This window comes from Pelodiscus sinensis, unplaced genomic scaffold (assembly GCF_049634645.1).
Source record: "Pelodiscus sinensis isolate JC-2024 unplaced genomic scaffold, ASM4963464v1 ctg34, whole genome shotgun sequence".
NCBI classification, from domain to species: domain Eukaryota; kingdom Metazoa; phylum Chordata; order Testudines; family Trionychidae; genus Pelodiscus; species Pelodiscus sinensis.
This window is the reverse complement of record NW_027465849.1, coordinates 3,897,499-3,921,931: the sequence shown is the minus strand read 5'-3', so window position 1 is coordinate 3,921,931 and position 24,433 is coordinate 3,897,499. Positions and strand designations below refer to the sequence as shown.

The 24,433-nt window shown below is 62.0% G+C and overlaps 2 protein-coding genes across 4 annotated transcripts; both read left to right on the top strand.

Moving 5' to 3' along the window:
• Positions 1–1,406: 1,406 nt before the first annotated feature.
• ODAD1 (outer dynein arm docking complex subunit 1) lies at positions 1,407–14,188 on the top strand. The gene is made up of 16 exons (XM_075915241.1): positions 1,407–1,534; positions 3,297–3,502; positions 5,390–5,490; positions 7,477–7,576; positions 8,470–8,659; positions 9,059–9,181; positions 9,464–9,577; positions 10,087–10,154; positions 10,720–10,907; positions 11,285–11,419; positions 11,581–11,663; positions 11,944–12,112; positions 12,340–12,503; positions 12,851–12,954; positions 13,203–13,281; positions 13,392–14,188. The coding sequence occupies exons 3-16, from the start codon at positions 5,424–5,426 to the stop codon at positions 13,488–13,490; spliced, it is 1,683 nt and encodes a 560-aa protein (XP_075771356.1). The 5' UTR covers positions 1,407–1,534; positions 3,297–3,502; positions 5,390–5,423; the 3' UTR covers positions 13,491–14,188.
• A 1,128-nt stretch (positions 14,189–15,316) lies between these two features.
• On the top strand, positions 15,317–22,756 carry MYADM (myeloid associated differentiation marker). 3 transcript variants are annotated; one of them, XM_075915085.1, is made up of 2 exons: positions 15,317–15,458; positions 20,594–22,756. In XM_075915085.1, exon 2 carries the CDS (start codon positions 20,605–20,607, stop codon positions 21,508–21,510), a length of 906 nt encoding a protein of 301 aa, XP_075771200.1. In that variant the 5' UTR covers positions 15,317–15,458; positions 20,594–20,604; the 3' UTR covers positions 21,511–22,756. The 3 variants fall into 3 exon arrangements, with proteins under 3 accessions (XP_075771200.1, XP_075771199.1, XP_014428412.2); XM_075915084.1 differs by lacking the exon at positions 15,317–15,458 and adding an exon at positions 17,015–17,161; XM_014572926.3 differs by lacking the exon at positions 15,317–15,458 and adding an exon at positions 18,797–18,916.
• Positions 22,757–24,433: the final 1,677 nt, after the last annotated feature.

Genomic DNA, 24,433 nt, shown 5'->3' with positions numbered 1-24,433 from the left:
CCATTGAGGTTTGGCTGAACTAAGGAGCTGGTACCGGGGAACCAGGAATATAAATAAAACAGTCCTGTATCTAGGGGGTGGTCAGAGCTGGGGCTGGGAGCCGGGACTCCTGGGTTCTCTGCTAGCTCTGGGAGGGGAGTGGGGGCTAGTGGTTAGAGCAAGGCAATGGGAGCCAGGACTCCTGGGTTCTCTGCTAGCTCTGCGAGGGGAGTGGGGGCTAGTGGTTAGAGCAAGGCAATGGGAGCCGGGACTCCTGGGTTCTCTGCTAGCTCTGCGAGGGGAGTGGGGGCTAGTGGTTAAAGCAAGGCAATGGGAGCCAGGACTCCTGGGCTCTCTCCTAACTCTGGGAGGGAAGTGTGGTCTAGTGGTTACAGCAGGAGCAGGAGCAGGAGCAGGGGCCGGGGGGGCAGGACTTCTGGGTTCTATTCCCCAGCCCTGGGAGGGGAGATGGGGTGAGAGCTCAGAGCAGGGGTCCAATCTATGGATGCTGCCGTCTTGCCTCGCCTTGCTGCTGGGATGGGGTGTGTAGGGCAATAGGAAAGCAGGCCCGTGTCTGACAATCTTCCCATCACGACATCCTGTGCCCGGAACACCCCTGCCCAATCAGGCGCCGGGCCCTGGCAACAGGCCGCAGCGCCGGCTGTGATGGGACAAACACGGGTGGTTGGGTGGGGTGACAAGGTTTGGTGGTTTCCGGTGCTGGGGTGCCGCGTGGTGTGTGGGGCTGTGAGCAAGAGCTCTATGAGTCACGCAGCCCCCACCCTCCACTGAGCCCGCCATTCGTGCAGCTGTTCCCGTCCTTAGCATCCTGCTTCCCGTATGCCTGCCCCCTTGCTTCCCTTTGCCCCTCGCTTCCTGCCAGTGCACCTGCCCCGGCTCCCCACCGTGCACTCCCCACCATTGCAGCCGGCCCCCCAGCTGTGCACTCCCCACCATTGCAGCCGGACCCCCACCGTGCACTCCCCACCATTGCAGCCGGCCCCCCACCATGCACTCCCCACCATTGCAGCCGGACCCCCACCGTGCACTCCCCACCATTGCAGCCGGCCCCCCAGCTGTGCACTCCCCACCATTGCAGCCGGCCCCCCAGCTGTGCACTCCCCACCATTGCAGCCGGCCCCCCACCGTGCACTCCCCACCATTGCAGCCGGCCCCCCAGCTGTGCACTCCCCACCATTGCAGCCGGACCCCCAGCTGTGTGCGTGTTTTGTGCACGTGCCTCAATGCATCCAGCCCCAGCCGTGCACCTGCTCCCAGCCCTCCATCCACTCCCCATTACAATTCCCCCCAGCAGAGCAGGGAGGGACCGCGCATGCGCGGGAAGTCGGCTAGGGGCGGGAGCAGCGGCAAGGGGCGGGGTTTGCACAGCGGGCGATGCCTTGGCGGGGGAAGGGGGAAGGGAGGAAGGAGGGAGCTGTTAGTCCGGCGCATGCGCAGTGACGGCCAGGCCCTACTCAGAGTTAATTCAGGAGCCTGGAGGAAGGAGGGACAACAGGCTCCGCCCCCTGTCCTGGTCCCGCCCCCTGGCCTGCTGGTGAGACACCCCCCAACCCTCCAGAGCGGGGGTGCAGGGCCTGGGAGTGACCTGCTGTGTCCTTGGTGTGACAAGCCCTTGGTGTGACCTGCCAGGTCCCTGGCATGACCCGCCGTGTCCTTGGCATGACTTGGCGGGGCATTGGTGTGACCTGCCGGGACCTTGGTATGACCCGCTGTGTCCTTGGCATGACTTGGCGGGGCATTGGTGTGACCTGCCGGGACCTTGGTATGACCTGCAGTGTCCTTGGCATGACTTGGCAGCACATTGGTGTGACCTGCCGGGACCTTGGCATGACTTGGCGGGGCATTGGTGTGACCTGCCGGGACCTTGGCATGACCCGCCGTGTCCTTGGCATGACTTGTGACGGCCTTGGCATGATCTGCCGTGTCTTTGGCATGACTTGGCGGGGCATTAGTGTGACCTGCCATGTCCTTGGCAGGACTTGTGACGGCCTTGGTGTGATCTGTCATGGCCTTGGCATGACATGTGGGGGCCTTGGTGTGACCTGATGGAGTCCTTGGCATGACTTGTGGAGGCATTGACATGGCGAGGCTTTGGCGTGGCTTGTGGGGGTGTTGGCGTGTCCTGCCATGTCCTTGGCGTGACTTGTGGGGATGTTGGTGTGACGAGGCCTTGGCATGACTTGTGGGGGCATTGGCATAACCTGCCATGTCCTTGGTATGACAAGGCCTTGCTGTGACCTGCCAGGTCTCAGGCATGATTTGTGGGGGCCTTGACATGATGTGGCAGGGCATTGGTGGGACCTGTTGGGACCTTGGAGTGACCTGATAGATCCTTGGCAAGACAGAGCCACTGAGACTTTGGCATGGCCTGTTGAGTCTGGTGTGACCTGCCAGGTCCTTGGCATGACAGAGCCACTGAGACCTTGGCGTGACCTGCTGCAGCCTTGGCATGACAAAGCCCCTGGGGCCTTGGTGTAATCTGCTTTGGTGTAATCTGAGAATCCTGGGTGTGACGGAGCCTCACTGGGGCCTTGGCATGACTTGCTGGGGCCTTGGTGTGACTGGACAGGGCTTGGGTGAGGTGCGGCTTTGGTACGACCTGTCAGGACCTAGGTATGGTTGGGCCTTGGTTTGCCATCGCCGTCTGCAGTGGGGGCGGGGCAGGAGCGTCTGGGGCCACGGCGAGATGTGACCGTGTTTTGGCGTGACCTGACGGTGTGTTGCCATGACAGCCGGGGGCAGAGCCTTAGCGTGATGCCCAGGTGAAATGAGCAGCAGTAGCGCCCCCTATGGTTGTGATGGAGCTGCTGGGGCAGTATCATGGGTCCTCCCTTACCCCATGATCCCAGGCTCTGCTGCTGCCCCTTAGCTCCTCCCCCACGCCCTGGCATCCCCCACAGTGGAGTGGGGTGCCCTGATCCCAGCAGGACTCCACCCCAACCTGCCATCTTCTGCATAGGCACCTGGGAGCTCATTAACTTGGCAATAAATTCTTTCCTGTTCACCCAGCCCTCCCACCTGCTCTAACCACTGCGCCCCACATCCCTCCAAGAGCCAAGATAGAACCCAGGAGCCCTGGCTTCTCCTCTCCCCTCCGCTCCATAGCTGAGGGTGGATGGGATAAATAAGGGTGTGTTTGGGATTGGGGTGGAGTGCTGGGGGAAGGTGGGGATGGGAATGGTTGGGACAAGGGGGCAAGGAGAGGTGGGGCTGGTGGAGGGAATAAAAGGGATTTTCCAGTGTGGCTTTCTTGTTTCTCCTAATCTGACGTGTTCCCCCTTTTTCTCCCCCCACAGGGCTCCATCCTCGCCCCCATTGGCTGAGAGATTTCTGCTTCCTGGAGACGGTTGCCAACAACTCGGGCAGTGAGGGGAGGGCGGCGATGCTGGCAGGCGAGGAGAGGCCGGGAGTGATCCCCGTGCCCCCCCGTGCCCGGCAGGGACTGGGTCCCCACCGAGCCCACTGACCACCCCATCACCCGGACTGGCTGCTGGAGAGCGAGGTAAATCCCTGCCTGCAGGGGTGGGAGGCTCTGGGTTAGGAAGGAGATTGTACCCCAGATCTCCCCTGAGCCGTGAACTGCCCCCCAGACTCCCCCCGAGCCTGAACTATCCCCCCAAACTATCCCCCAGACTCCCCCCGAGCCTGAACTATCCCCCCAAACTATCCCCCAGACTCCCCCTGAGCCTGAACTATCCCCCCAGACTCCCCCTGAACCTGAACTGTCCCCCCAAACTATCCCCCAGACTCCCCCAAGCCTGAACTATCCCCCCAAACTATCCCCCAGACTCCTCCCGAGCCTGAACTGTCCCCCCAAACTATCCCCCAGACTCCCCCAAGCCTGAACTATCCCCCCAAACTATCCCCCCAGACTCCCCCCCGAGCCTGAACTATCCCCCCAAACTATCCCCCAGACTCCCCCCGAGCCTGAACTGTCCCCCCAAACTATCCCCCAGACTCCCCCCGAGCCTGAACTATCCCCCCAGACTCCCCCCGAACCTGAACTGTCCCCCCAAACTATCCCCCAGACTCCCCCAAGCCTGAACTATCCCCCCAAACTATCCCCCAGACTCCCCCAAGCCTGAACTATCCCCCCAAACTATCCCCCCAGACTCCTCCCGAGCCTGAACTGTCCCCCCAAACTATCCCCCCAGACTCCCCCCGAACCTGAGCTGCCCTCCCAAACTATCCCCCCAGACTCCCCCTGAGCCTGAGCTGCCCCCAAACTCCCCCCGAGCCTGAACTATCCCCCTACACTCCCCTCGAGCTTCCCCCCGAGCAGGAACTATCCCCCCAAAATATCCCCCTACACTCCCCTCGAGCCTCCCCCAAGCCTGAACTGTCCTCCTAAACTATCCCCCTACACTCCCCTCGAGCTTCCCCTCGAGCCTGAACTGCCCCCAAACTCACCCAGAGCCCTGAACTGCTCCCAAACTCTCCCCAAACCTGAACTATCCCCCCAAACTATCCCCCTAAACTCACCCCAGAGCCCTGAACTGCCCCCAAACTCACCCGGAGCCTGAACTATCCCCTAAACTCACCCAGAGCCCTGAACTTGCCCCCAAACTCACCCCAAGTCTGAACTGCCCCCAAACTCACCCCAAGCCTGAACTATCCTTCCAAACTCACCCCAAGCCTGAACTATCCTTCCAAACCCTCCAAACCTTCTCCCCAAACTTACTCCAAGCCCTGAACCATCCCCCAAACCTACCCTGGTCCCCAGACCTTCCCCTCTGGTCACTTGGACCCTTCTCCCAATATTTACGCCTGATCCACAAATCTTTCACCTCCCCCGATATTCTGAACCTGCCCCATCCACAGGGCAAGCCACCGGATCCTTTCCCCCAAATAGCTCCCCAACTCCACAGCATAAGAATATAAGAGCGGCCGTACTGGGTCAGACCAAAGGTCCATCTAGCCCAGTATCCTGTCTACCGACAGTGGCCAGCACCAGGTGCCCCAGAGGGGGTGGACCGAAGACAATGATCAAACGATTTGTCTCCTGCCATCCATCTCCAGCCTCTGACAAACAGAGGCCAGGGGCACCCTCTCTATCCCCTGGCTAAAAGCCTTTTATGGACCTAATCTAACCTAACCGAACTGTCCCCCCCCCAATCCCAGTCCAGCCACTAAATCCTGCCCAGCCCCTATATGCCAGCCCCACGTCTTTGCTGCTGCCCCATAGCCCAGGTCCAAGCGCCCTGGACCCTGCAATGCCTCACCTCAGAATCAGTCACATGCCTGGCAATGCGAAGGCCGCCTGCAGCCTCAGGATCTTGCCCCGCTCTTGGTGCCCCCAGTGTCCAGCGGCACCCCCGAACCTCCATCTCCCTCTGGGCCACGTCCGTCAGGGTCCAGTTAATAGCCCCCGCTCTCGCTCTCTCTGCAGTGTTTCTTGGCCACCTGGCGGCAAGAAGGTGAAGATGCCGCTGCATCGATCTGCCTCGAGTACCCGCTCGGAGGGCAGTGACCTCGACCCGGAGGGCATCGGTAACGGCTCTGCCCCAGGGCATTGTGGGAAGGCTATGGGTTGGTGACTCCTGCCTGCCCCTAGGCAGAATGGGAGACACCCCCTTGCCCCTGGGGGCTCTGCTGCTGGGGCCACCTGCTTGGCTCCACTCCATCCCTCTTCTCTCCCTCCATGTTCTGCCCCAACATCCCCCTCAAGGCCTTGCCCCCTGCGTGGCAATGCTGAGGGTGCCCTCAGTGTGATCCCTCCACCAGTGCCCATGTGTGGGCCTGCCCCCTATGCTGTGACCCCTGCATGGCCTCACCTTGAACTCTGCCCCCTGGTATCCCCCACGTGGCCTTGCCCCACCCAGTGTCCCCTTCATGGTTCTGTCACAGGTCCCCCCGTGCAGCCGACCCCAGTAACCTCTGCATGTCCCTGCCTCCCTGCTCTGCTCCTTGGTACCCACCACAGGGCCTCCCCTCCACATGCACTTTTCATGGCCCTACCCCTGGCTTGGCCCCACCCCCAAAGCCTGTTTGGCCCCACTTCCTGTGTTCTGCCTCCTTGCTGCCCCCCAAAGGGCCCGGTCCCCTGCTTTCTGGCTTCTGTGCCCCCCACATGGCCCTATCCCCTTATCTAAACCCCCTAGATGCTCCCTGTCACTGTTGTCCCAGTGCTGCATGGAGCTTCCTGCTCTTGACCCCTCCGTTCTGGTGCCCCCCTGATTTCTGTCTCTGCCCCACATCTCTGTCCATCCCTACCCCACGCCCTCAGTCCCCAAGAGCTGGCTGTAACAGAACCTCTGCCCTCCCAGCACTGCCCCGAGAGCAATCCCAGCAGCCAGAGGCCGTGGGATATCACCTGGGAGGGGGCAGCAGGACTGGCAGACAGAGTCCTCATCCTGCCGAGGGGGTGGGCAGCACCCACTTAGCCAGATCACTGCTCTTATCAGACTCCACCTTAACCCTGGGGATGAGAGCGGAACCTGGCCCAGCTCCCATTGCAAACAGGGGTGACTCCCCTGCACTCTGCCTATAGCCCCTCCCCCAGACATCCCCTCCCCCAGGCATCCCCTCCCCTGCAGCTCTGCCCCAGCCCCGCGGGTCCCATGTATGACACTAGCACTTCATCTCAAATTGCTTGACATGAGGAGGTGGGACGCTGGTATGAAAAGGGGTGTTGGCGTGATGGGGTGGGGCATTGTCACGACAGGCGAGGCCATGGTGGGGCAGACCTCCATGAGAGATGATGCAGCCATTGTGGGACAGGTAGATCTAAGTGTGACGTCACGGGGCCTTGGTGGGACGGGGCAGACGTTGGCGTGACGTCACGGGGCCTTGGTGGGACGGGGCAGATGTTGGCGTGACGTCACGGGGCCTTGGTGGGACGGGGCAGATGTTGGCGTGACGTCACGGGGCCTTGGTGGGACGGGGCAGACGTTGGCGTGACATCACGGGGCCTTGGTGGGACAGGGCAGACCTCAGCGTGACGTCACGGGGCCTTGGTGGGACGGGGCAGATGTTGGCGTGACGTCACGGGGCCTTGGTGGGACGGGGCAGATGTTGGCGTGACGACACGGGGCCTTGGTGGGACGGGGCAGATGTTGGCGTGACGTCACGTGGCCTTGGTGGGACGGAGCAGATGTTGGCGTGACATCATGGGGCCTTGGTGGGACGGGGCAGACGTTGACGTGACGTCACGGGGCCTTGGTGGGACGGGGCAGATGTTGGCGTGTCGTCACGGGGCCTTGGTGGGACGGGGCAGACGTTGGCGTGACGTCACGGGGCCGTGGTGGGACGGGGCAGACCTCGGCGTGACGTCACGGGGCCGTGGTGGGACGGGGCAGACGTTGGCGTGACGTCACGGGGCCTTGGTGGGACGGGGCAGATGTTGGCGTGACGTCACGGGGCCTTAGTGGGCGAGGGCAGGAAACTTGGTATCAAATGTGAAAGGCCTCGGACTCTGCCTTCTGTAACATTCCCTTTCCTTCCCATCTCTGCCCCCCCTCCCGTCTGGCCCCCCAGCTGAGAGCGAGCTGGCAAAGCTGCAGCGCCAGTTCCGCCTGCTAGAGGGCGACCGTCATGCCTACGCCCTGCAGTCCCAGGGGACCATCCGCAAGCAGCTGTAGGTGCCCCGGGCCGGGGAACCTCGAAATGACCCCTGGGGTGGGGCTCACTGGGCTGAAGGGGGAGTCCTGGGAATGTGGGATCGGGGTCCCCAGACTGGGAGGCAGGATTCACACACAAATTGACACACAGCAAGTGACCCCTCCCCCCCCGGGGCAGTGCCAGGCTGACCCGCGCCCCTCTGCCCCTGCTGTGTTAGTGACATAACACTCGACCCCTAGCAACCAGCCAGTGGGTCCCTGCGCTTGGCCTCCCCATCTCTTGCCCACACACCCTCCAAGAGACACTGACATCAGCCCACCCGGGGTCACTCTGGCAAGCTCACACTTGCCAGATCACACTTGCACGCCCGGTCGCCCGCATGCCCTCACTAGCTCCGACACACACTCGTCTGTCTAGAGATCCCATGCCAGAGCCCCCTGGCTCCACAGTGCACAGAGCCCCCTAGAGCTGACACCTGCCAGGTCACCATTGATCACGCCCCCTAGCGCTCGTGCCAGATCGCACACCAGGTCTCTATGACACACACCAGGTCAGGCCAGGTCACACACAGATCCCACATACCCCATCTCACACTGGATCCTGCACACTGACCCCCCAGCTCTCTCCCTTACACACACACACTCGCACATCATCACCCAGAGCACTGTGCACCCTCACGTGCTAGATCACACGCACCCGCCCACGAGTTCTCTCCATCCCCGTCCCTGCTTCCCCCAATGCTCCACGCCCTCCAGTAGCTCCAGCCCCTGCCCTTCCGGCCTGCCGGGCCCCAGCGCACCCTGCCTGCCTCCCACCCCACTCCATGGGTCCCCACCGCTGCCACCATCCCCCTGCTCGGCGCCTCTCCCTGCCGCCCATCGCCACTGGCCAGCGCGGTCTCTCTGCCAGGGCCGACCTGCAGCGGCTGGAGAAGGAGCGGGAGGGGCTGCTGTGGAAATTACGAGTGGCCCAGGGCCGTGCCAACCGGCAGCGGGAGCAGGAGCAGGCTGGCAGCCTGCGGGCCCTGCTGCAGCACCAGGACCAGGTGGAGGAGCAGGCTGCCGCGGAGAGAAGGACGGTCGCCCAATTAGACCAGGAGGTTAGCGGGGCGCGGGGGGGGACGCCAGGCGCCTGGGTTCTTTCCTGGCGGGAGGATGGGGGTGGAGTTGCAGGGACCATACTGTGTCCCTGGCGGCTCCCCTCTTCTGTTCCTGCGGAGTGGACGGGACAGAGGGGAAGGGCCTCCTCTATCCCACAATGCTGTGGGGCGACTTGCCCACGAGCCCTTGAAAGGTGCTATGGCGTGTCCCAGCATGCTCTCGGGTAGAGCCTGGGGGATCAGGCTAAGAGGCCCCCCCTTCCTCCGGCTGGCCCTGTTGCCCCCTTCGTCGAACCACTGCCAAGGGCCCTGCTGGGCATTACCCAGAAGCCCTTGGGGTGCCCTGGTGCGCCCCAGGCCCTGTGGCGGGGTCGGCTCAGGCTGGGATTCCCCCGGCAGATCCGAAGCTGGGAGAAGCGGCTGGCGGACGTGGCGAAGCAGGCGGGCAGCGTGGGACTCAGCCAGTGGCACAGAGCTCAGGGCCAGCGGCGGATGCGCACCCTGGAGAACCAGCTGGACAAGGTGTGTGTAGGGGGGCAGGGATCTCACTGCTGGAGGGGGGCCTACTGGTTGGGGGGGGGAGCTGGCTCTGGGAGGGGAGTGGGGTCTAGTGGGGAGAGCAGAGGGCTGGCTGCCAGGGCGCCTGGGTCCTTCCGTGGTGTCGTGGGAGTGTCATGGCTGGCCCTGGGGGGGGGAGGGGGCTGCGTCCCAGGTTGCATGGCTCCGCTAGGTGCTTGGCCCTCACATGCGCTAACGCCAGCTCCCCCTTCTCGCCTCCCCTCCCCTCCCCTCCCCACACGGCAGGCCTCAGCCAGGTTCAGCTCCCAGCTGACCCTGAACGCTAGCCTGCGTGAGGAACTGGAGACGCTGCGCATCGAACGCGGGCGCTTTGAACACCTCTACCGCCGGCTGGAGAGGGTGAGCGTGCTGCCGGGGACCAGGGGTGCAAAAGGGGTGGGGGGCTGGGAGCTAGGGCGCCCAGGTTCTCTTTCAGGTTTGGGGGTAGGGTCTAGCGGTTAGAGCTGGTGGTGGTGGTTGGAGCCCAGCTTGGGAAACTGAGGCACTGATGGCTGCCACTGGGAGGAGGGCACAGAATTTGCCCCACACCACCAGGAGGGCTCTGATTGGTGCCTGGGGGACCCTCCCCCCCCCCCCCTCATTATGTACATAAAATGGAGGGCTGTGGTTGGCTGACTAGCGCCCAGAAGTAGGCCTGAAATGGAGGGATCTAATTGGTCAACAAGGATCATGTTAAGAAATTGGTATGGAATGGTGGGATCTGATTGGCCAGAGAGAGTCCTGCTCTGGCATGGGGGCAGAACAGAGGGCTCTGATTGGCTCACAGAGATCCCGCTGTGACAGAGGGATGAAATGGAGGGATCTGATTGGCTGGCAGAAGCCCATGACCTTCTCCCCTTGAATCCCAGGAGCTGCAGGAGACACGGAAAGCGATTGGAGCCGTGATCGACTCCTCCTCCTCGGCCTACGATGCTAGGTAGGGGCCGTGGTGCCCTGCTGGCCACACAGTGCCCCCTGCTGGCTCCACAGTGCCAGGGAGACACACAGTGCCCCCTGCAATGCCCGTGGTGCCAGGGAGACCCATAGCATGCCCTGCTGGCCCCACATCGCCTCCTGCTGGACCCATGGAGCGCTATGGAATCCCCTGCTGGTCCCACAACCCACCCCCACCGCCCCGCTGCCCTGTGCACTCAGGATCTGCCATCCTATCCATGCACATCTCACAATCCATGTCATGAGCCTGTCTGATCTCACCCCAGGGCCTTGCCCCCGTCCAGCAGCAGCCAAGGACTAGATGGAGGGTGGAGACCCTGCAGCCTCCTCCATGGGGCCTCTGGAAGGGCAGGGCCACAGTCTTGATATGGGAGGGAGCCAGGAGGCTTGGGTTCTCTCCCTGGCTTTGGGAGGGGAGCGGGGTCTAGTGGTTAGAGCGGGGGAACGGGTTGGGAGCCAGGACTCCTGGCTTGTGTCTAGGGCTTTGCAGGCGCTGTGTGACTGTGGGCAGGGAACCCCCTTCTATTGCTCCCCATCTCCTCCCGCAGGGACGAGGCCCAGACCAAGCTGGGGCAGCTGCGAGAGAAGGCAGAGAAGGACATGGCCCAGCACGGGATCGAGATGAAGGAGCTGCAGCGGGTCCTAGATCACGACCGGTGCTTGCGCAACTTCCTGGCCATCAAGATGCAGGAGCGGACGTTAACCCAGGAGGCACTGGAGGCCAAGCGCAAGAGAGGTACTGCCCAGGGATGGGAGTGGGGTCCAGTGCTTAGAGCAGAGGGCTGTGAGGCAGGACTCCTGGATTCTGTCATGGCACTGGGAGGGGAGAGGTGTCTAGTGGTTAGAGCAGAGTGGGAGGGGGAAGCCAGGACTCCTGGGTTCTAACCTGGCACAGGGAGGGGAGAGGTGTCTAGTGGTTAGAGCCGGGGGGGGTGGAGCTAGGACTCCTGGGTTCTAGTCTGGCACAGGGAGGGGAGAGGTGTCTAGTGGTTAGAGCCGGGGGGGTGGAGCTAGGACTCCTGGGTTCTAGTCTGGCACAGGGAGGGGAGTGGGGCCTAGTGTTTGGAGCTGGGCTGAGGGGCTCTGACTGTGCTCGGCTTGCTCCCCATTCAGAGCAAGAGGAGGCCGAGGGGAAGCACCGGGACCCCAGGGAGGAGCTGCTGGAATCCTACGAAGCCGCCTTCAAGCAGGTCCGAGAGCTGACAGGGGAGATGGACGTGGATGTGCTGGTGGAGAAGTTCATTGCAGGTGACGGGCAGCAGGGGGCACTGCAGACGCACGGGGCTGGGGCTGGCTCTGGTTGGTGGGGAGGGGGATTTGTGGGGTTTCTCTGGTGGGGGCAAGGGGCTGCCAGAGGACGGGGGGGCTCTTTTCAGTCAGGGGCTCTGACACCCTCCTCCCCCACCCAGTTGAGGAGCAGAATTTCGCCCAATTCAACTATGTCAACGAGCAGAATAATGAGCTGGAGCGATTGGGGGAGCGGATCGCCCAGGTGAGGGGGGGTGCCCCGTCAACGGCCCTGCCCCCCTCCACTCCCTAGAGTGCTGCTTGCCACAGACAGCCCTGCCCCCCATCCCCTATTGCCCGTCAGAGTCCTGCCTCCCTCACAAGCCCTGAACCCTCCCCGTTCCCCCTCCAGGGCACCTCTGCCTCCTAGACAGCCCTGCACCCCTCTGCCCTCCATGGCCCTGCCCCCACAGGCAGCCCCCCCTGCGGCCCTGTCGAGAGCCCTGCTCTGCCTGCCCTCCCTGCACCCTCCTGCTCCCTCCCAGGTGCGCCGGGAGATCCAGGCGGCACGGGCCGGGGAGGAGCGGGAGCAGCAGGAGCACCAGGCACAGTCCAGGGCGCTGGAGATGCAGCAGGCAGCGGCCAGCCAGGAGGCCCAGCAGCTGCTGAGCAAAGAGAAGGCCAACAGGAAAACCCTGGAACAGCTCAAAGAGGGTACGGAGCCAAGGGCGTTGGGGCTGCACCAGGGACCCCCCTCACCTCCCCAAGTTGGAACTCAGGAATCCTGGTTCCCAGCCCCCAGCCCCACCAAATCCTCCTCCCTGAGCCGGAGAGAGAACCCAGGTGTCCTGGCTCCCAGCCCCTGCTGCTCTAATCACTAGACCCCTCTCCCCTCCCTGAGCTGTGGGTGGAACCCAGGAGTTCGGGCTCTGTCCCCCCAGGGATCGGGGTGCTGTTCAGGAAGCTGGACTGTAAGTGCTCCGCGCTGGACGAGGCGCTGGGGGGCTCAGCCGAGGTGCGAGACGGGAACATCTCTGTATTCCTGGCTGTGCTGGAGCAGCGGGCCCACGACCTGCTGACCATGCGCTCCTACCTGGCCTCCAAGGTACGGGCAGCTGCAGCTGGGACTGGATGGAGCCGGGGGCATCTGTGCCTGCAGGAATTTTTGGGGATGGACCAGGGCAGGGAGGGGCATTGGCGGATGGGGTGGGAGGATGAGGAAACCAGGGGTGGGGGATCTGTGCTGGGGCAGGGGAGGGTTCCTGCGGGTGGGATGGGGTGGAATGGGCAGGTCTGTGTCAGGTGGGAGGAATGGGGGTGTCTGATGGGAGGAATCGTCCCCAGTGAGGGATGATCAGGGAGTGGGATGGGATGGGGAGGGATGTGGAGGGGGCAGGAAATGTGTCCCCAAGCTTCTGGACCATCCCCCCAACCTTCTCCCTCTGCCCCCAGAATTATGACCTGCCCTACGACCCCGAAGAGACGGCTCGGCTGCTCCTGGGGCAGATGGTGGGTTTTGCCCCCATAGAATACCCCCTGCGGCCCCCCACTGCTGGGTAAGCACTGTGCCCCCAAGGCCCCACAGCTGTGGGTCTGCCCCAGCACACCTGCTCTAGAGGGACCAGATCCAGGAGAGGCGAGGGGTGGAGTAGGGGGGCGGGGTTCTCGCCCTAGCCATGGGAAGGTAGTAGTTAGAGCGGGGGTGGGGGTCTGGAAGCCAGGACTCCTGGGTTCCATCTCTCGCTGGAGGGGTGGGGGGCTGCTCACACATTCTTAGTGTCCTCCTGGTCTTGCTCCCCTCCAGGGAGGAATATGACGGTGTGAGTGAGGATGAGGAGCGACCTCTCACAGACAGTGAACTGAGAAACCGCATCCTCCGGGAGGTGAGTGATGTCTAGTGGTTAGAGCGGGGGGGAGGGGGCTGGGAGCCAGGCCTCTTGGGTTCCCTCCCCAGTTCTCCCTGAAACACCCTGTCTCATTTGCCTCCCTCCAGGTGCTGAGCAAGGAGATGTCGTCCCTCAAGAAGACCCAGTACACTGAGCTCGGGGGGCTGCGGGCGACTGGTGGGGCCCAGCAGCCCGTAGAGGCCTGAGGCGGGGGTCGGAGCTGGGTCTCCTGTGGCAAATAGCACCCAGGGCAGACTCCTGTAGTGTGTGCTGCTTTCCCTTACCCCAGGATCCCCTCTTTCTCCCGCCATCCCGGCCCCACATGGGCTGGATTCCTCCTTCGCCTTCCTCCAGCTCAGCACCCCCACTGTCCTCTCTGCCTTCCGGGCCTGCCTGTGTCCTTAGATCGGGGGAACCATGGGGGAACCCCAGTAGTCCTGCCTCCCATACCAGATGAAGCTTTGCTGAAGTGGCCGGTTCCTTTGGCTTGACAGCATGGCTGTGGGAGGAGGCTGAGCCCTGCTCCCCTCCCCCGCTTTCCCGCTGTCCCCCCCAAGCCACATCCCCACTCTGGGAATCTGGTCTGATCTTCAGGTCCCTCCTGCCAATCAATCATGGATAGAAGCTTGTTAATTTGTTAATTTCATGCCCTGAAATTGATGCAGATGCGCGATAACCCCCCCTCCACTGCGCCCACCACAGCCAGAGGGTCCCCAAGGAGCATGCCTAGATGTGAAGCGAGGGTCCCCCTCCTTCTGGCCAGATGGAAATTTCTCCCAGGGCAGACCCCAACCTTCTCCCCCGGTTGGAGGGTGCTGGGTGGGAGCCAGTAGTGGGATTGTATCGTGGCTCCGGGGCCAGTCGGTAATAAACTCCACAAGGCTTCATTGTGTGAAACAGCGCTGCCCCCTGCTGGGCATGTGTGTGAGCTCCCACTCCCTGCGATGCGGCCCCTCTGGGGTGGGGCACGGGGACTGGGTATACAGGGACCCTTCTAGCTCGGAGACACGGCTCCTCTGGGGTGGGGGGCAGGGATTGGATATACCGGGGACCCCTCATCTGGCTCTGGGAGTGGAGGGTCAGTTACCTGGGGTGCCCTGGCTTGATGTCTCCCAGCCCTGCACTGGGGGCCAGAGCAGAGCACCCCCTCGGGCCGAGCCCCCGCCCCACTCTGCTGTCCTGTCTGCCAGAGCCCCTCCGGGAACCCAGAGTCCTGGCTGGCTGACCCCAGATGGGACCTTGCAGTGCCAGCTCTGGCCACAAGGCAGCAGCGCTGCCCTGGCAATGGGGCAGGACCTGACAAGGGGAGAGACCCCCATGTCTCCCTATTCCCGGCTCCCTCCAGGGGAGATGTCCCCTCCCTCTTTCCTCACCTTCTTCCCAGAGGGGAAGTTTGCCCAGGCTGGGGGGGAGAATAAACTTTCTGTTCCCTGCTGCCAGCAAGGGAAGGGGGAGCAGAGCCAGCATGGGGGGGGGGGGGCTGCCAGTTGGGGGGCGTGGGAAATTTTCAGGGCGGGAGGGAGTCTTCCTGGTTTGCAGCTGTTAAGGTCAACCCAGAACTCTTCAGCCCCAGGCAACTCCTGCTCTAACCCCCTCCCTGAGCCAGCTAAAGAATCCCAGAGTCCTATCTAACCACTAGACATCACTCTCCTCCCAGAGCCAAACAGAGAACCCTGGCCTCCTGGCTCCCTGCCCCCCTGCTCTAACCACTAGACATCACTCCCGGAGCAGCAGAGAACCCTGGCTCCCTGCCCCCCCCCCCCCCCCCCCAACCACTAGCCCCACGCTGGCAGGGGGCGGGGTCCTATGGGGGTCAGGACCGTGTTAGATGATGGAAGTTGGGGCAGTACAAGAGTTGTCCGGGCAACCAAATATTGAGAGCCCGAGGGGCGGAGCCTCCTTTGTGACGTCCCCATAGTGGGGGGAGGGGCGCTTCCGCCCCTCCCCTCTCCCGCCGCTGGTGGAAGAAACGCCAGATGTTGAGCGCAGCGTGGAGCCCCGCCCCCGTCGCCATGGACACAAAAACAGTCCCGCCAAACAGAGCGCCGGCCCGTGGGGCACTGCTGGGGGGAAGCCCGCAGCACCAGAGTTCCCGGCTGGGGCACTGCTAGGAGGAAGCCCGCAGCGCTGAGGCAGAAATCTTATGACACTGCAAAGACAGGAAACACCTTGAGGTGTGAGCAACGGACTGCCTGGCCCCCTCCCTGCCTGGCCCCGCCCTTCCTCCCTGCCCCCCATCTGCCCCGGGGCCCATCCAGCCCGGTAACCTGCCCCCCATGTCCCCCAGGGGCCCAACCACCCTGGTATCCTGCCCCCCATCTCCCCCAGGGACCCAACCACCCTGGTATCCTGCCCCCAACCACCCTGGTATCCTGCCCCCCATCTCCCCCAGGGACCCAACCACCCTGGTATCCTGCCCCCCATCTCCCCCAGGGACCCAACCACCCTGGTATCCTGCCCCCAACCACCCTGGTATCCTGCCCCCCATCTCCCCCAGGGGCCCAACCACCCTGGTATCCTGCCCCCCATCTGCCCCAGGGGCCCAACCACCCTGGTATCCTGCCCCCAACCACCCTGGTATCCTGCTCCCAACCACCCCCAGAGGCCCAACCACCCTGGTATCCTGCCCCCCATCTCCCCCAGGGGCCCAACCACCCTGGTGTCCTGCCCCCCATCTACCCCAGAGGCCCAACCACCCTGGTATCCTGCCCCCCATCTGCCCCAGAGGCCCAACCACCCTGGTGTCCTGCCCCCCATCTGCCCCAGAGGCCCAACCACCCTGGTGTCCTGCCCCCCATCTACCCCAGAGGCCCAACCACCCTGGTATCCTGCCCCCCATCTGCCCCAGAGGCCCAACCACCCTGGTATCCTGCCCCCCATCTGCCCCAGGGGCCCAACCACCCTGGTATCCTGCTCCCCATCACCCCCAGGGTCCCAACCACCCTGGTATCCTGCCCCCATCACCTCCAGGGGCCCAACCACCCCCAGGGTCCCAACCACCCCGGTAACCTGCCCCCCATCACCTCCAGGGGCCCAACCACCCTGGTATCCTGCCCCCCATCTCCCCCAGGGGCCCAACCACCCTGGTATCCTGCCCCCATCACCTCCAGGGGCCCAACCACCCCGGTAACCTGCCCCCCATCACCTCCAGGGGCCCAACCACCCTGGTATCCTGCCCCCCATCACCTCCAGGGTCCCAACCACCCCGGTTACCTGCCCCCTCTTCCCATAGCACCCGGCCACACCCACGTGCCTTGAGGGGGCATCTCTCAACCCCCCTCAGCCCCTTGGGCAGCGGGCGGGGCTCTGGCGGGGCAGGCTCCGTGCAGGGCGGGGGGCGGTGTTGTCGGGGCGCTGTGTGCACAGTAGGGGTGGGGTGCATGAGAGGCGCTGCATTGGGGAGCTCGGCTGGGGGCGGGGGGCCGCTGGGGGGAGCTCTGAGGCGGCGGGGTGCACGGGGGGAGCTCTGGGGTGCCCTGTAGGGGTGCGTGGGGTCGCTGGGCTGGGGAGACCTGGGGGTCCGGGGATTGGTTCAAGGGGGGCGCTAGGCTGGGGAGATGGGGGACCACGTGGGACCACGGTCCCCACTCCAGGCACCCCGCGTCCGGGGCTCCACTCTCCGCGGGGGGGGGGGGGGGGGGGGCGGACACACAGGCCTCCCCGCCCCGGGTAGGCACGGGGACGCCGCTGTCCCTGCTGGGCTGGGCTGGGCTGGGCTGGGTGTCCGCCCCCCCCCCCCGCCGTTTCCGCCCTGAGCCTAGACCCCCCCTTGCCCCGCCCAGCCCCGCGCTCCAAAATTGCAGCTCGCGCGAGGCGCAGGGACCAGCGCCCCAGACCCGCTCCAGCCCCCCAGCCGCCTCTCGGGCCCCCCAGCGAGGTAAATACCTGGAAACGTGGTGTGTGTGGGGGCGGGGGGGATGTCAGACTTTGCGTGGAGCTTGGGGGGCGTGGATCGGACGCTTGGGGTTATGTTGGTGTGGGGGAGTGAGCAGAGCTTTTTGGGGGGGTCTAGCCAGCATCCCCGGGTTTGGGGGGCCATGTGGAAGGATGGGGGGCTGTGTAGCATGGGAGGTTTTGTGGGGGGTAGGTCAGAGCAGAGCTTTTTGGGGTCCAGCATAATGTGGGTCTTGAGGGCATCACTGGGTTTTGGGGGGGTCCTGTGGCGGGATGGGGGGGCCGTCTGGCAAGGGAGGATTTGTGGAGGCTCGATCAGAAAGTGGGGGGATTATTAGGGGTGAGTGGAGCATGGGAGCGGCTGCAGCAGGTGGGGTGACCGACTGCTGGGGGTTTGGAGGGGTCAGATGCAATTTGGGGGTGCGATTGATTGGGGGGGTCGGGCCCTAGGGGGCGGCACGGAGCCTTGTGGATATTCTGAGCAGTTCACTGTCCAGCCACGCCCTGGGTGTTTGCCACACCCGGACGGGGCTGAGATTTGAGGGGGGGCATCAGATCTGAGGTGCAGCATTTGTGGGGCTACCCCTCTATCCCCCCCAAAAAAACCACCACAGGACACTGTCCCCATGCCTCACCGTATCCACCCCATAGTGATTTTGGCCCGTCACTGGAGTAAATATTTTGAGGGCTCAGAACTGCTGCTGCAGGGGTAGGTTGTGGGGTGGAGCAAAACAACATGGCAACGAAGGGTCCCCTCCTTGCCAGGTCTGCAGGCCAGGCGGAGAGAAGTGCAGTCTAGTGGTTAGGGCGGGCGGGTCCTGGCGCCTGTGAAGAGCTCTGCCATGGCAGCAGGGAGGTGTGGGGCCACAGGTTTTTATTTTGCACGCCCAGACCTGATTTCCTGTGGCGGAGCAGGGCCAGTGCCCAGAGGCGCGAATCAGAGTCAGTGAAAGGAAGGGGGCACCGTGGGGTGCCTCAGGCAGGTTGCTTAGTGTGGGAACCCCCTGCCTCATATGGGGAAACTGAGGCACGGGTTGGGGCAGGGACTCACCCCAGGTCACCCAGCAAAGCAATGACAGAGCCCAGGAGTCCTGGCCTCCAGGCTCCTGCTCTCACCACTAGACCCTCCTATCCCCTTCCAGAGCTGGGGTGGAACCCCCGGACTCCCAGCCCCTTCCTCTAACCCAGTGGTTCCCAAACTTTTCACCATCACGCCCCCTTCTTGATTTTTGAAAAAACCCTCCCTCCCCCCCCCGCCAAAAAAAAAAAGCAGCAAAACTTTTTGAGGGAAAAAAAAAACGGAACTGAACAGGGCAGCAACACTTCATGCGGGGGGGAGGCTGGGTCGCCTTGCACCCTCCCTGGAATTTCTTCACGTCCTCCCAGCGGGGCACGCCCTCCAGTTTGGGAACCCATGCTCTAACCACTAGACCCCAGTGCCTGTTCAGAGGCAGGGAGGGAGCCCAGGCGTCCCGCTGTGCTTAGCCTCCCCAGCAGCTGGGGAAGCCCTGTCTAATTCCAGGCCTGAGCCGAAGGCACCGAAATGAGATGGAAAATAACATACCGGGGTTGGGTTTGACTCTAGGCCTTATAAGGGCAGCGACTGCAGGCTGTCCCCCTCCCATAATCCCCCCCCCCCACTGCCCTTCCTTGGGCTCCCTTTGCCCCTCCCTTCTGGCCCCCAGCCCAGCTGTACCCAGGAGAGGAAGGGAGCCACTCTGAGACAGAAAACCCCTGGGTGAGTGTTTACAGCAGGGCCCCGTGCCAGGACTCCTGGGCTCCATTGTCACAGAGGGGCAGGGCTCCCCGCCCAGTTTCCTGGTTTCTCCCCACACAGAACTGGAGTCCAGTGTCTGGCTCCTCTGCCATTGCCAGGGCCCGTGAGTTTCCATCTCCCGCCTGATGAATAAGATTGTAATTTATACACGCCCACATAGCGGATCTGTGCTAGGGACTGAGGAGAATGACATGGCCCCTGTTTGTTGGTTTCTAGCTAACTTGATTGGGTTGCCCAGCCTCCCCTCTTCAGGGGAAACTGAGGCAGGGAGTGTGGCAGGAGTGGTCCACAGTGTCAGTCCCGGCGTACTAGATCCCATTCCCCTCCCAACAGGCTGGGTCCCTGTTCTGGGGTGGGGCGAACCCCAGGACTGGGTGTGAGAGCAGGTCTGGCTCTCAGCTCCTCCCTGTAAACCACTTGGGTCCCTTTAACTCCCCTGTCGTCCCGTCCCCCCCCCCCACCCCCCGTTTAATCTGGCTTGCCCCCAGGGCGTGGGAGAAGTGAGTGGAACAGTAATCCTTTCACCACCACACCCATGCGAGCACAGGGGAGAAGGCAGTGGAGGGGGCAGGAGTGGGGAGGCACTGGGTGACGATGGGGAGCTGCACGGGGTATTGGGAAGTAGCCATCTGACTGCTTGTTTCGGGGAGGAGGGACCCGTGTGTAATTCCCCCCCCCCCCCCAATCCCTGCCCTGACCAAATATTTCCATGTTGGGCTGAGTGGTTCTAGCTCTTGGAGCATGGGGGGAGAGGGGTGCTGGCTCCCAGGACTGGGAGGTGTGTGTGTGTCGGGGGGGGGAGAGGGGTGCTGGCTCCCAGGACTGGGAGAGGTGTGTGTGTGTCGGGGGGGGGGGGGGAGATTGGTGGCTCCCAGGATCTGGGGGCAGGCTTGGTCGGGGCTCGGTGACTCCCAGGACCGGGGTGTGGCCAGAGGGGGGCACTGGCTTCCAGGACCCAGGGTGTGGCCAGAGGGGGGTGCTGGCTCCCAGGAGTGGGGTGTGGCCGGAGGGGGGTGCTGGCTCCCATCATACTAGTTCAGTGTTCTTCAACCTTTTTTTAGAAAGTCCCCCTTTTAAAATAAAAGTCTAAGTACCGCCAGTACCTACGGTTTTCAGACACACACATTTTTTTTCTACCGTTGCAACACACTTGTTTAAACAACTTAATTGTAGCTGGGCGGGCGATGAAATTTTTGGGTGTAAAAAGGACAAAAATAATAAAAGCGCTGTAAAACTTAGAACAATCGGCTTTCTCCGAATTTCAGTTGTGTTGATGTTACCCCCCCACCCCCCTGACTTCTCTTGAGTACCCCTAAAGGTACTCTTGCCACTGGTGGAGAAACACTGCACTAGTTGGCTCGGGCTGGGGGGGAGGGGTGCTGCCCTTGGGACATTGATCAGATGTGGGAGTGCGGGGCCCTTTGAGAGGGGAGCAGGAGCTAATGAGGGAAACGCCCCCCCCATTTTGTGTGTGTGCATCCCTGCTGCCCCCTGCTGGAGGGGCTCGGCTCTGCATGTGTCTGACACCCCCTGCTGGACAAGTTGGGCCCTGCTGTCCGTTTGTGTCTGTCCGTCCCTGCTGCCCAGCTCCCCTCCCACCCTGCCATGGCCTGATGCCTCCCCCCTCCGTCTCCCCAGGTGACTCCACCATGCCAGTCCAGCGCGTCAAATCCGTGGGCAACACGCAGGCCCTCACCTCGCAGGTGGGCATCATCCGCCTGCTGGAGCTGCTCTTCGCCTGCGTCACCTTCAGCCTGGTGGTGCACCGGGGGGGCTGGGATGGCCGCAATGGCGACTGGTGCATGTTCTGCTGGTGCTTCTGCTTCGCCGTGACGCTGCTGGTGCTGGTGGTGGAGTTCGCTGGCCTCCAGCACCGCATACCCGTCTCCTGGAGGAATTTCCCCATCACTTTTGCCATGTACGCCAGCCTCATGTGCCTCTCGGCCTCCGTCATCTACCCCGTCACCTACATCCAGAACAGTGGTGTCCGCGGGCAGGTGAAGGACTACCGCATCGCCGCCACGGTCTTCTCCTGCCTCACCTGCCTGGCCTACATGGCGGAGGTCACCCTAACCCGGGCCAAGCCAGGCGAGGTGACTGGCTACATGGCCACCACGCCCGGGCTGCTGAAGGTGGTGGAGACCTTTGTGGCCTGCATCATCTTCGTCTTCATCAGCGACCCGGTTTCCTACGACCGCCAGGAGGCGCTGAAGTGGTGCCTGGCCGTCTACTGCATCTGCTTCATCCTCTCGCTGGTGGTCATCGTGCTGTGCATCGGGGAGTGCACCGGCTGGCTGCCCTGTGCCTTCAACAAGTTCTTGAGCGGCTACACGCTGCTGGCCGTGCTCATGTACGCCACGGCCACCGTCATCTGGCCCATCTACAAGTTCGACCGCAAACAAGGCGGCCAACCCAACCGGCCCGGCTACTGCCAAAACCGGAGCTTCTGCGACTGGGATAAGCTGGTGGCCATCGCCGTGCTGACGGCCATCAACCTGCTGGTCTACCTAGCCGACCTGGTGTACTCCGCCCGGCTCATCTTCATCCAGGCCTAGCCAGGCCACCATGCTGGGGGCTGCTGGGCCAGCTGAGGGCTGGGCAGGGGTGGTCTCCAGATCTCCTCCTGTGTCTTGTCCTTTCTTGCTTGCTTGCTTTCTCTTGCTTTCTTATTTATTCTGTCCTCTTTTCTTTCATTTCCTCTCATTCAATTGTTCTTTTACTTTCTTTCCTGTCACATTCATTCATTTTCTTTCTCTCTCTCTTTCATTCCCATTTATTCCGTCTTTTAGCTCTTTCTTTTACTTTCTTTCGCTTGTTCTTTTGTTCTTTTCCCGTCATTTATTTTCTCTTTTATTCTTTTTCCTTCTGTTCTCTCCTCTGTACTCCTGCCTAGCGCTCCGTCCAGGTGTACCACCCCCTCCTAATAACAGTATTATCCTTTGTGACTTAGCCTGGCCCTGTAAAAAGCCCGTTGTTTCCCCTCCATGGTGGCCAACCAACCATTCTGTATCTTTTATCCAGCAGGTGGCATGGCCAATGAAAAATCAATGGCCTGATTAGCAGGGACCCAGAGATCACTGGAGTCTTTAAACCTAGCATCTCCAATCTGGGTGAAGAAATGAGGGGGGAAAGAGGTGACAACTTCCCTTTAATGGAAATATTTGTCTGGCTGTTGAAAACGCTTGCCTCCCAAGTGTCTTAAAGGTAATGTGTGCACTCTGGCGCCTTTCTGACAAAAAGCCACCAGTGGTTAAACAGCACGCCGCCTTTAATTAAAATATTTTTAGGAGGTCAGAAATGTTCACCTGCTGGAATCTTAAAGGAAATGTGCAAGACCTGGCCATGCTGAAAAGCACCCAGCCATGCATACAAATATTGGTCTGGAGATCGACAGTCCTGGCCTGTTGGAGTCTGACAGGGTAAATCAGGGAATCAGCCCTATAGCTGGAAATAATAATAATACCCCCATTTGCTTGGTTCTTGAATATTTATCCAGGGCTTTTCAATGGTCTGGCGGCAGCCGTTATTTAAAGGCGATGTCGCCGGACCCTGCGTACCGTGCCTCACAGTGCTAGAATTTAGCTGGCTGCTTAAATCTGTCCAGTCTCAATCTTTGTATCATTCATCTGATTTTTTTATACATATATTTTTTACACTGGTATAAGCGCAGACAAAACGTATTATGGTCCTTGTGGCAAGTGTTTGTTTCATGATTGACTTAGCAAATTATAGGGGGAATGGCATACCTTTAAATAGAGGGAGAGAGAAAATGGGAACGGAACAATAAATGACTGAAAGGTACTTTCTGTGTTTGTCTGCCGTCTCTCCTGTGTAGCGTGTTGCCAAGACAGATGAGCCGGAGGAGGAAGTTGAACACTGGCAAAATGGTTGTGGGGTGGGGGGGGGGGAGAATGGGGCCTGAGGCCTTTTCCCTCAAAGGGATGCCAGTTCCTGTCTGGCCCCAGGGCAGGGATGGCTCAGGGGGCAAGGAACGGAACATGGGGCCTCTCCCATCTATGGCTTTGATGCAGCTCCCGAGTTGGGAGGCGGGCCGGTTGGTGGGGTGAGCGGGGGCCATGTGGAGCAGCCTGTCAGGGAAAGGCTTGTTTCTCAGCAGAGGCTGGGCGTGGAGATGGGGCGGCGGCGCTGCCAGTGGAAATTCCACCTCAGGGCTGCGTTTCCGCGGCAGGGAGCTCCCTGACTGCAGCTGTTGTTGGCTGGGGCCGGACCAGCCAGAGAAAGACCCACAAAGCGGCTGTGTCTGCTTCCCACATGCTGGCAAATGCATGACGTGCACGGCTGCCCGTGCCCCACCCCAGACTTGGCTGCATTTCAGCCCCAGCCAAGGGGTTCCCAAATACCCAGCCCCCGGCCGCGCCCCAGCGCCGGGTGAGGACATAGCTATGTTTAGCCGGGGGCTGTTCTCCAGCGCCGGTAGGAGTTGTCTAGCGCTAGCTCCCGGGGGTGCTGCCAGAAGGGGCTGGACTGGGCTGGGTCTGGAACGAGGCGATTCCTACAAACAGCCTTGGCTGGACTAGGGAAGGAGTCACAGGAGATGCTGCTGTCTGGCTAGGGTTAACCCCTTCCTAGCCCTATCCTTGCTGCAGTCACAGGAAGAGCATCCACCAAAGAACCCAGGAGTCCTGGCCCATCTTCCCTCTATTTTTCCCCACTCACGTGCGGAATAAATTTTATCAGGTGCATCGAGGCATGTGTGGATGTGCACCACCAGCAGAAACGCGTCCTGCTGATAAGCTGGGCGGCATTTGAATTTCTTCTGGTTGGCCGCCTAAGTGTTCAGCTTACAGGGAACACTGGTCCATCGACAAAGGCGTTCCCTGTCGACCGATCCACGTCTTAACTGCCGCGCTGTGCCGACGATCAGCTGAGCCGGCACAGCACGGCGGCCATTTTTATTTTAATGAAGCCAGGGATATTTAAATGCTGACTTCATTGACTATGTTGGGTGGCCTAATTTACATGCCTCTGGCGACAGGCATGTAGTCTAGACATACCCTTGGCTCCCAGCCCTCTAGACATGTACCCATACAGCAGTGGTCCCCTTCATTTCTGTGCGCCCGCCTAGTTACCAGGGCCAGCCTGAGCCATTCTTGCGCCCTGGGCGCCTGACGCATGCGCAGCCCCCACCCTGGGCGCATGGCACATGTGCGGTGCTGCTCCCGGGCGCGCAGCGCATGTGCGGCCCCGCCCCCGGGCGCCCGGCAGCCCCAAAAGGTTGGGGACCACTGCCATACAGCATATGATCTGATGCCACAGTGGCCTCTGGGCACAGGTTTAAATGGTTCATGTAAAGCATTGAGGCCCCGGGGCCTGGCAGCTAGCCTGAGTTTTGGGGTGCTGGGACCAGTGGGCTCAAGGTGGGGGTGATACCAGGTACTGGGGCCACAACCCTCAAGCTGCCTTAGCTATTATCTGGGAGAAGTTATGGAAGATGGGAGAGATCCCAGAAGACTGGAA

What these genes read in the sequence shown, in the direction of transcription:
- MYADM (XM_075915085.1), top strand. Translation starts at nt 20,605, where the DNA reads ATGCCAGTCCAGCGCGTCAAATCCGTGGGCAACACGCAGGCCCTCACC.
- ODAD1 (XM_075915241.1), top strand. Translation starts at nt 5,424, where the DNA reads ATGCCGCTGCATCGATCTGCCTCGAGTACCCGCTCGGAGGGCAGTGAC. An exon ending in TGGAGAACCAGCTGGACAAG is followed by an intron (nt 9,182 to 9,463) that starts GTGTGTGTAGGG and finishes CCCACACGGCAG; the next exon opens with GCCTCAGCCAGGTTCAGCTC. An exon ending in CCTGGAACAGCTCAAAGAGG is followed by an intron (nt 12,113 to 12,339) that starts GTACGGAGCCAA and finishes CTGTCCCCCCAG; the next exon opens with GGATCGGGGTGCTGTTCAGG.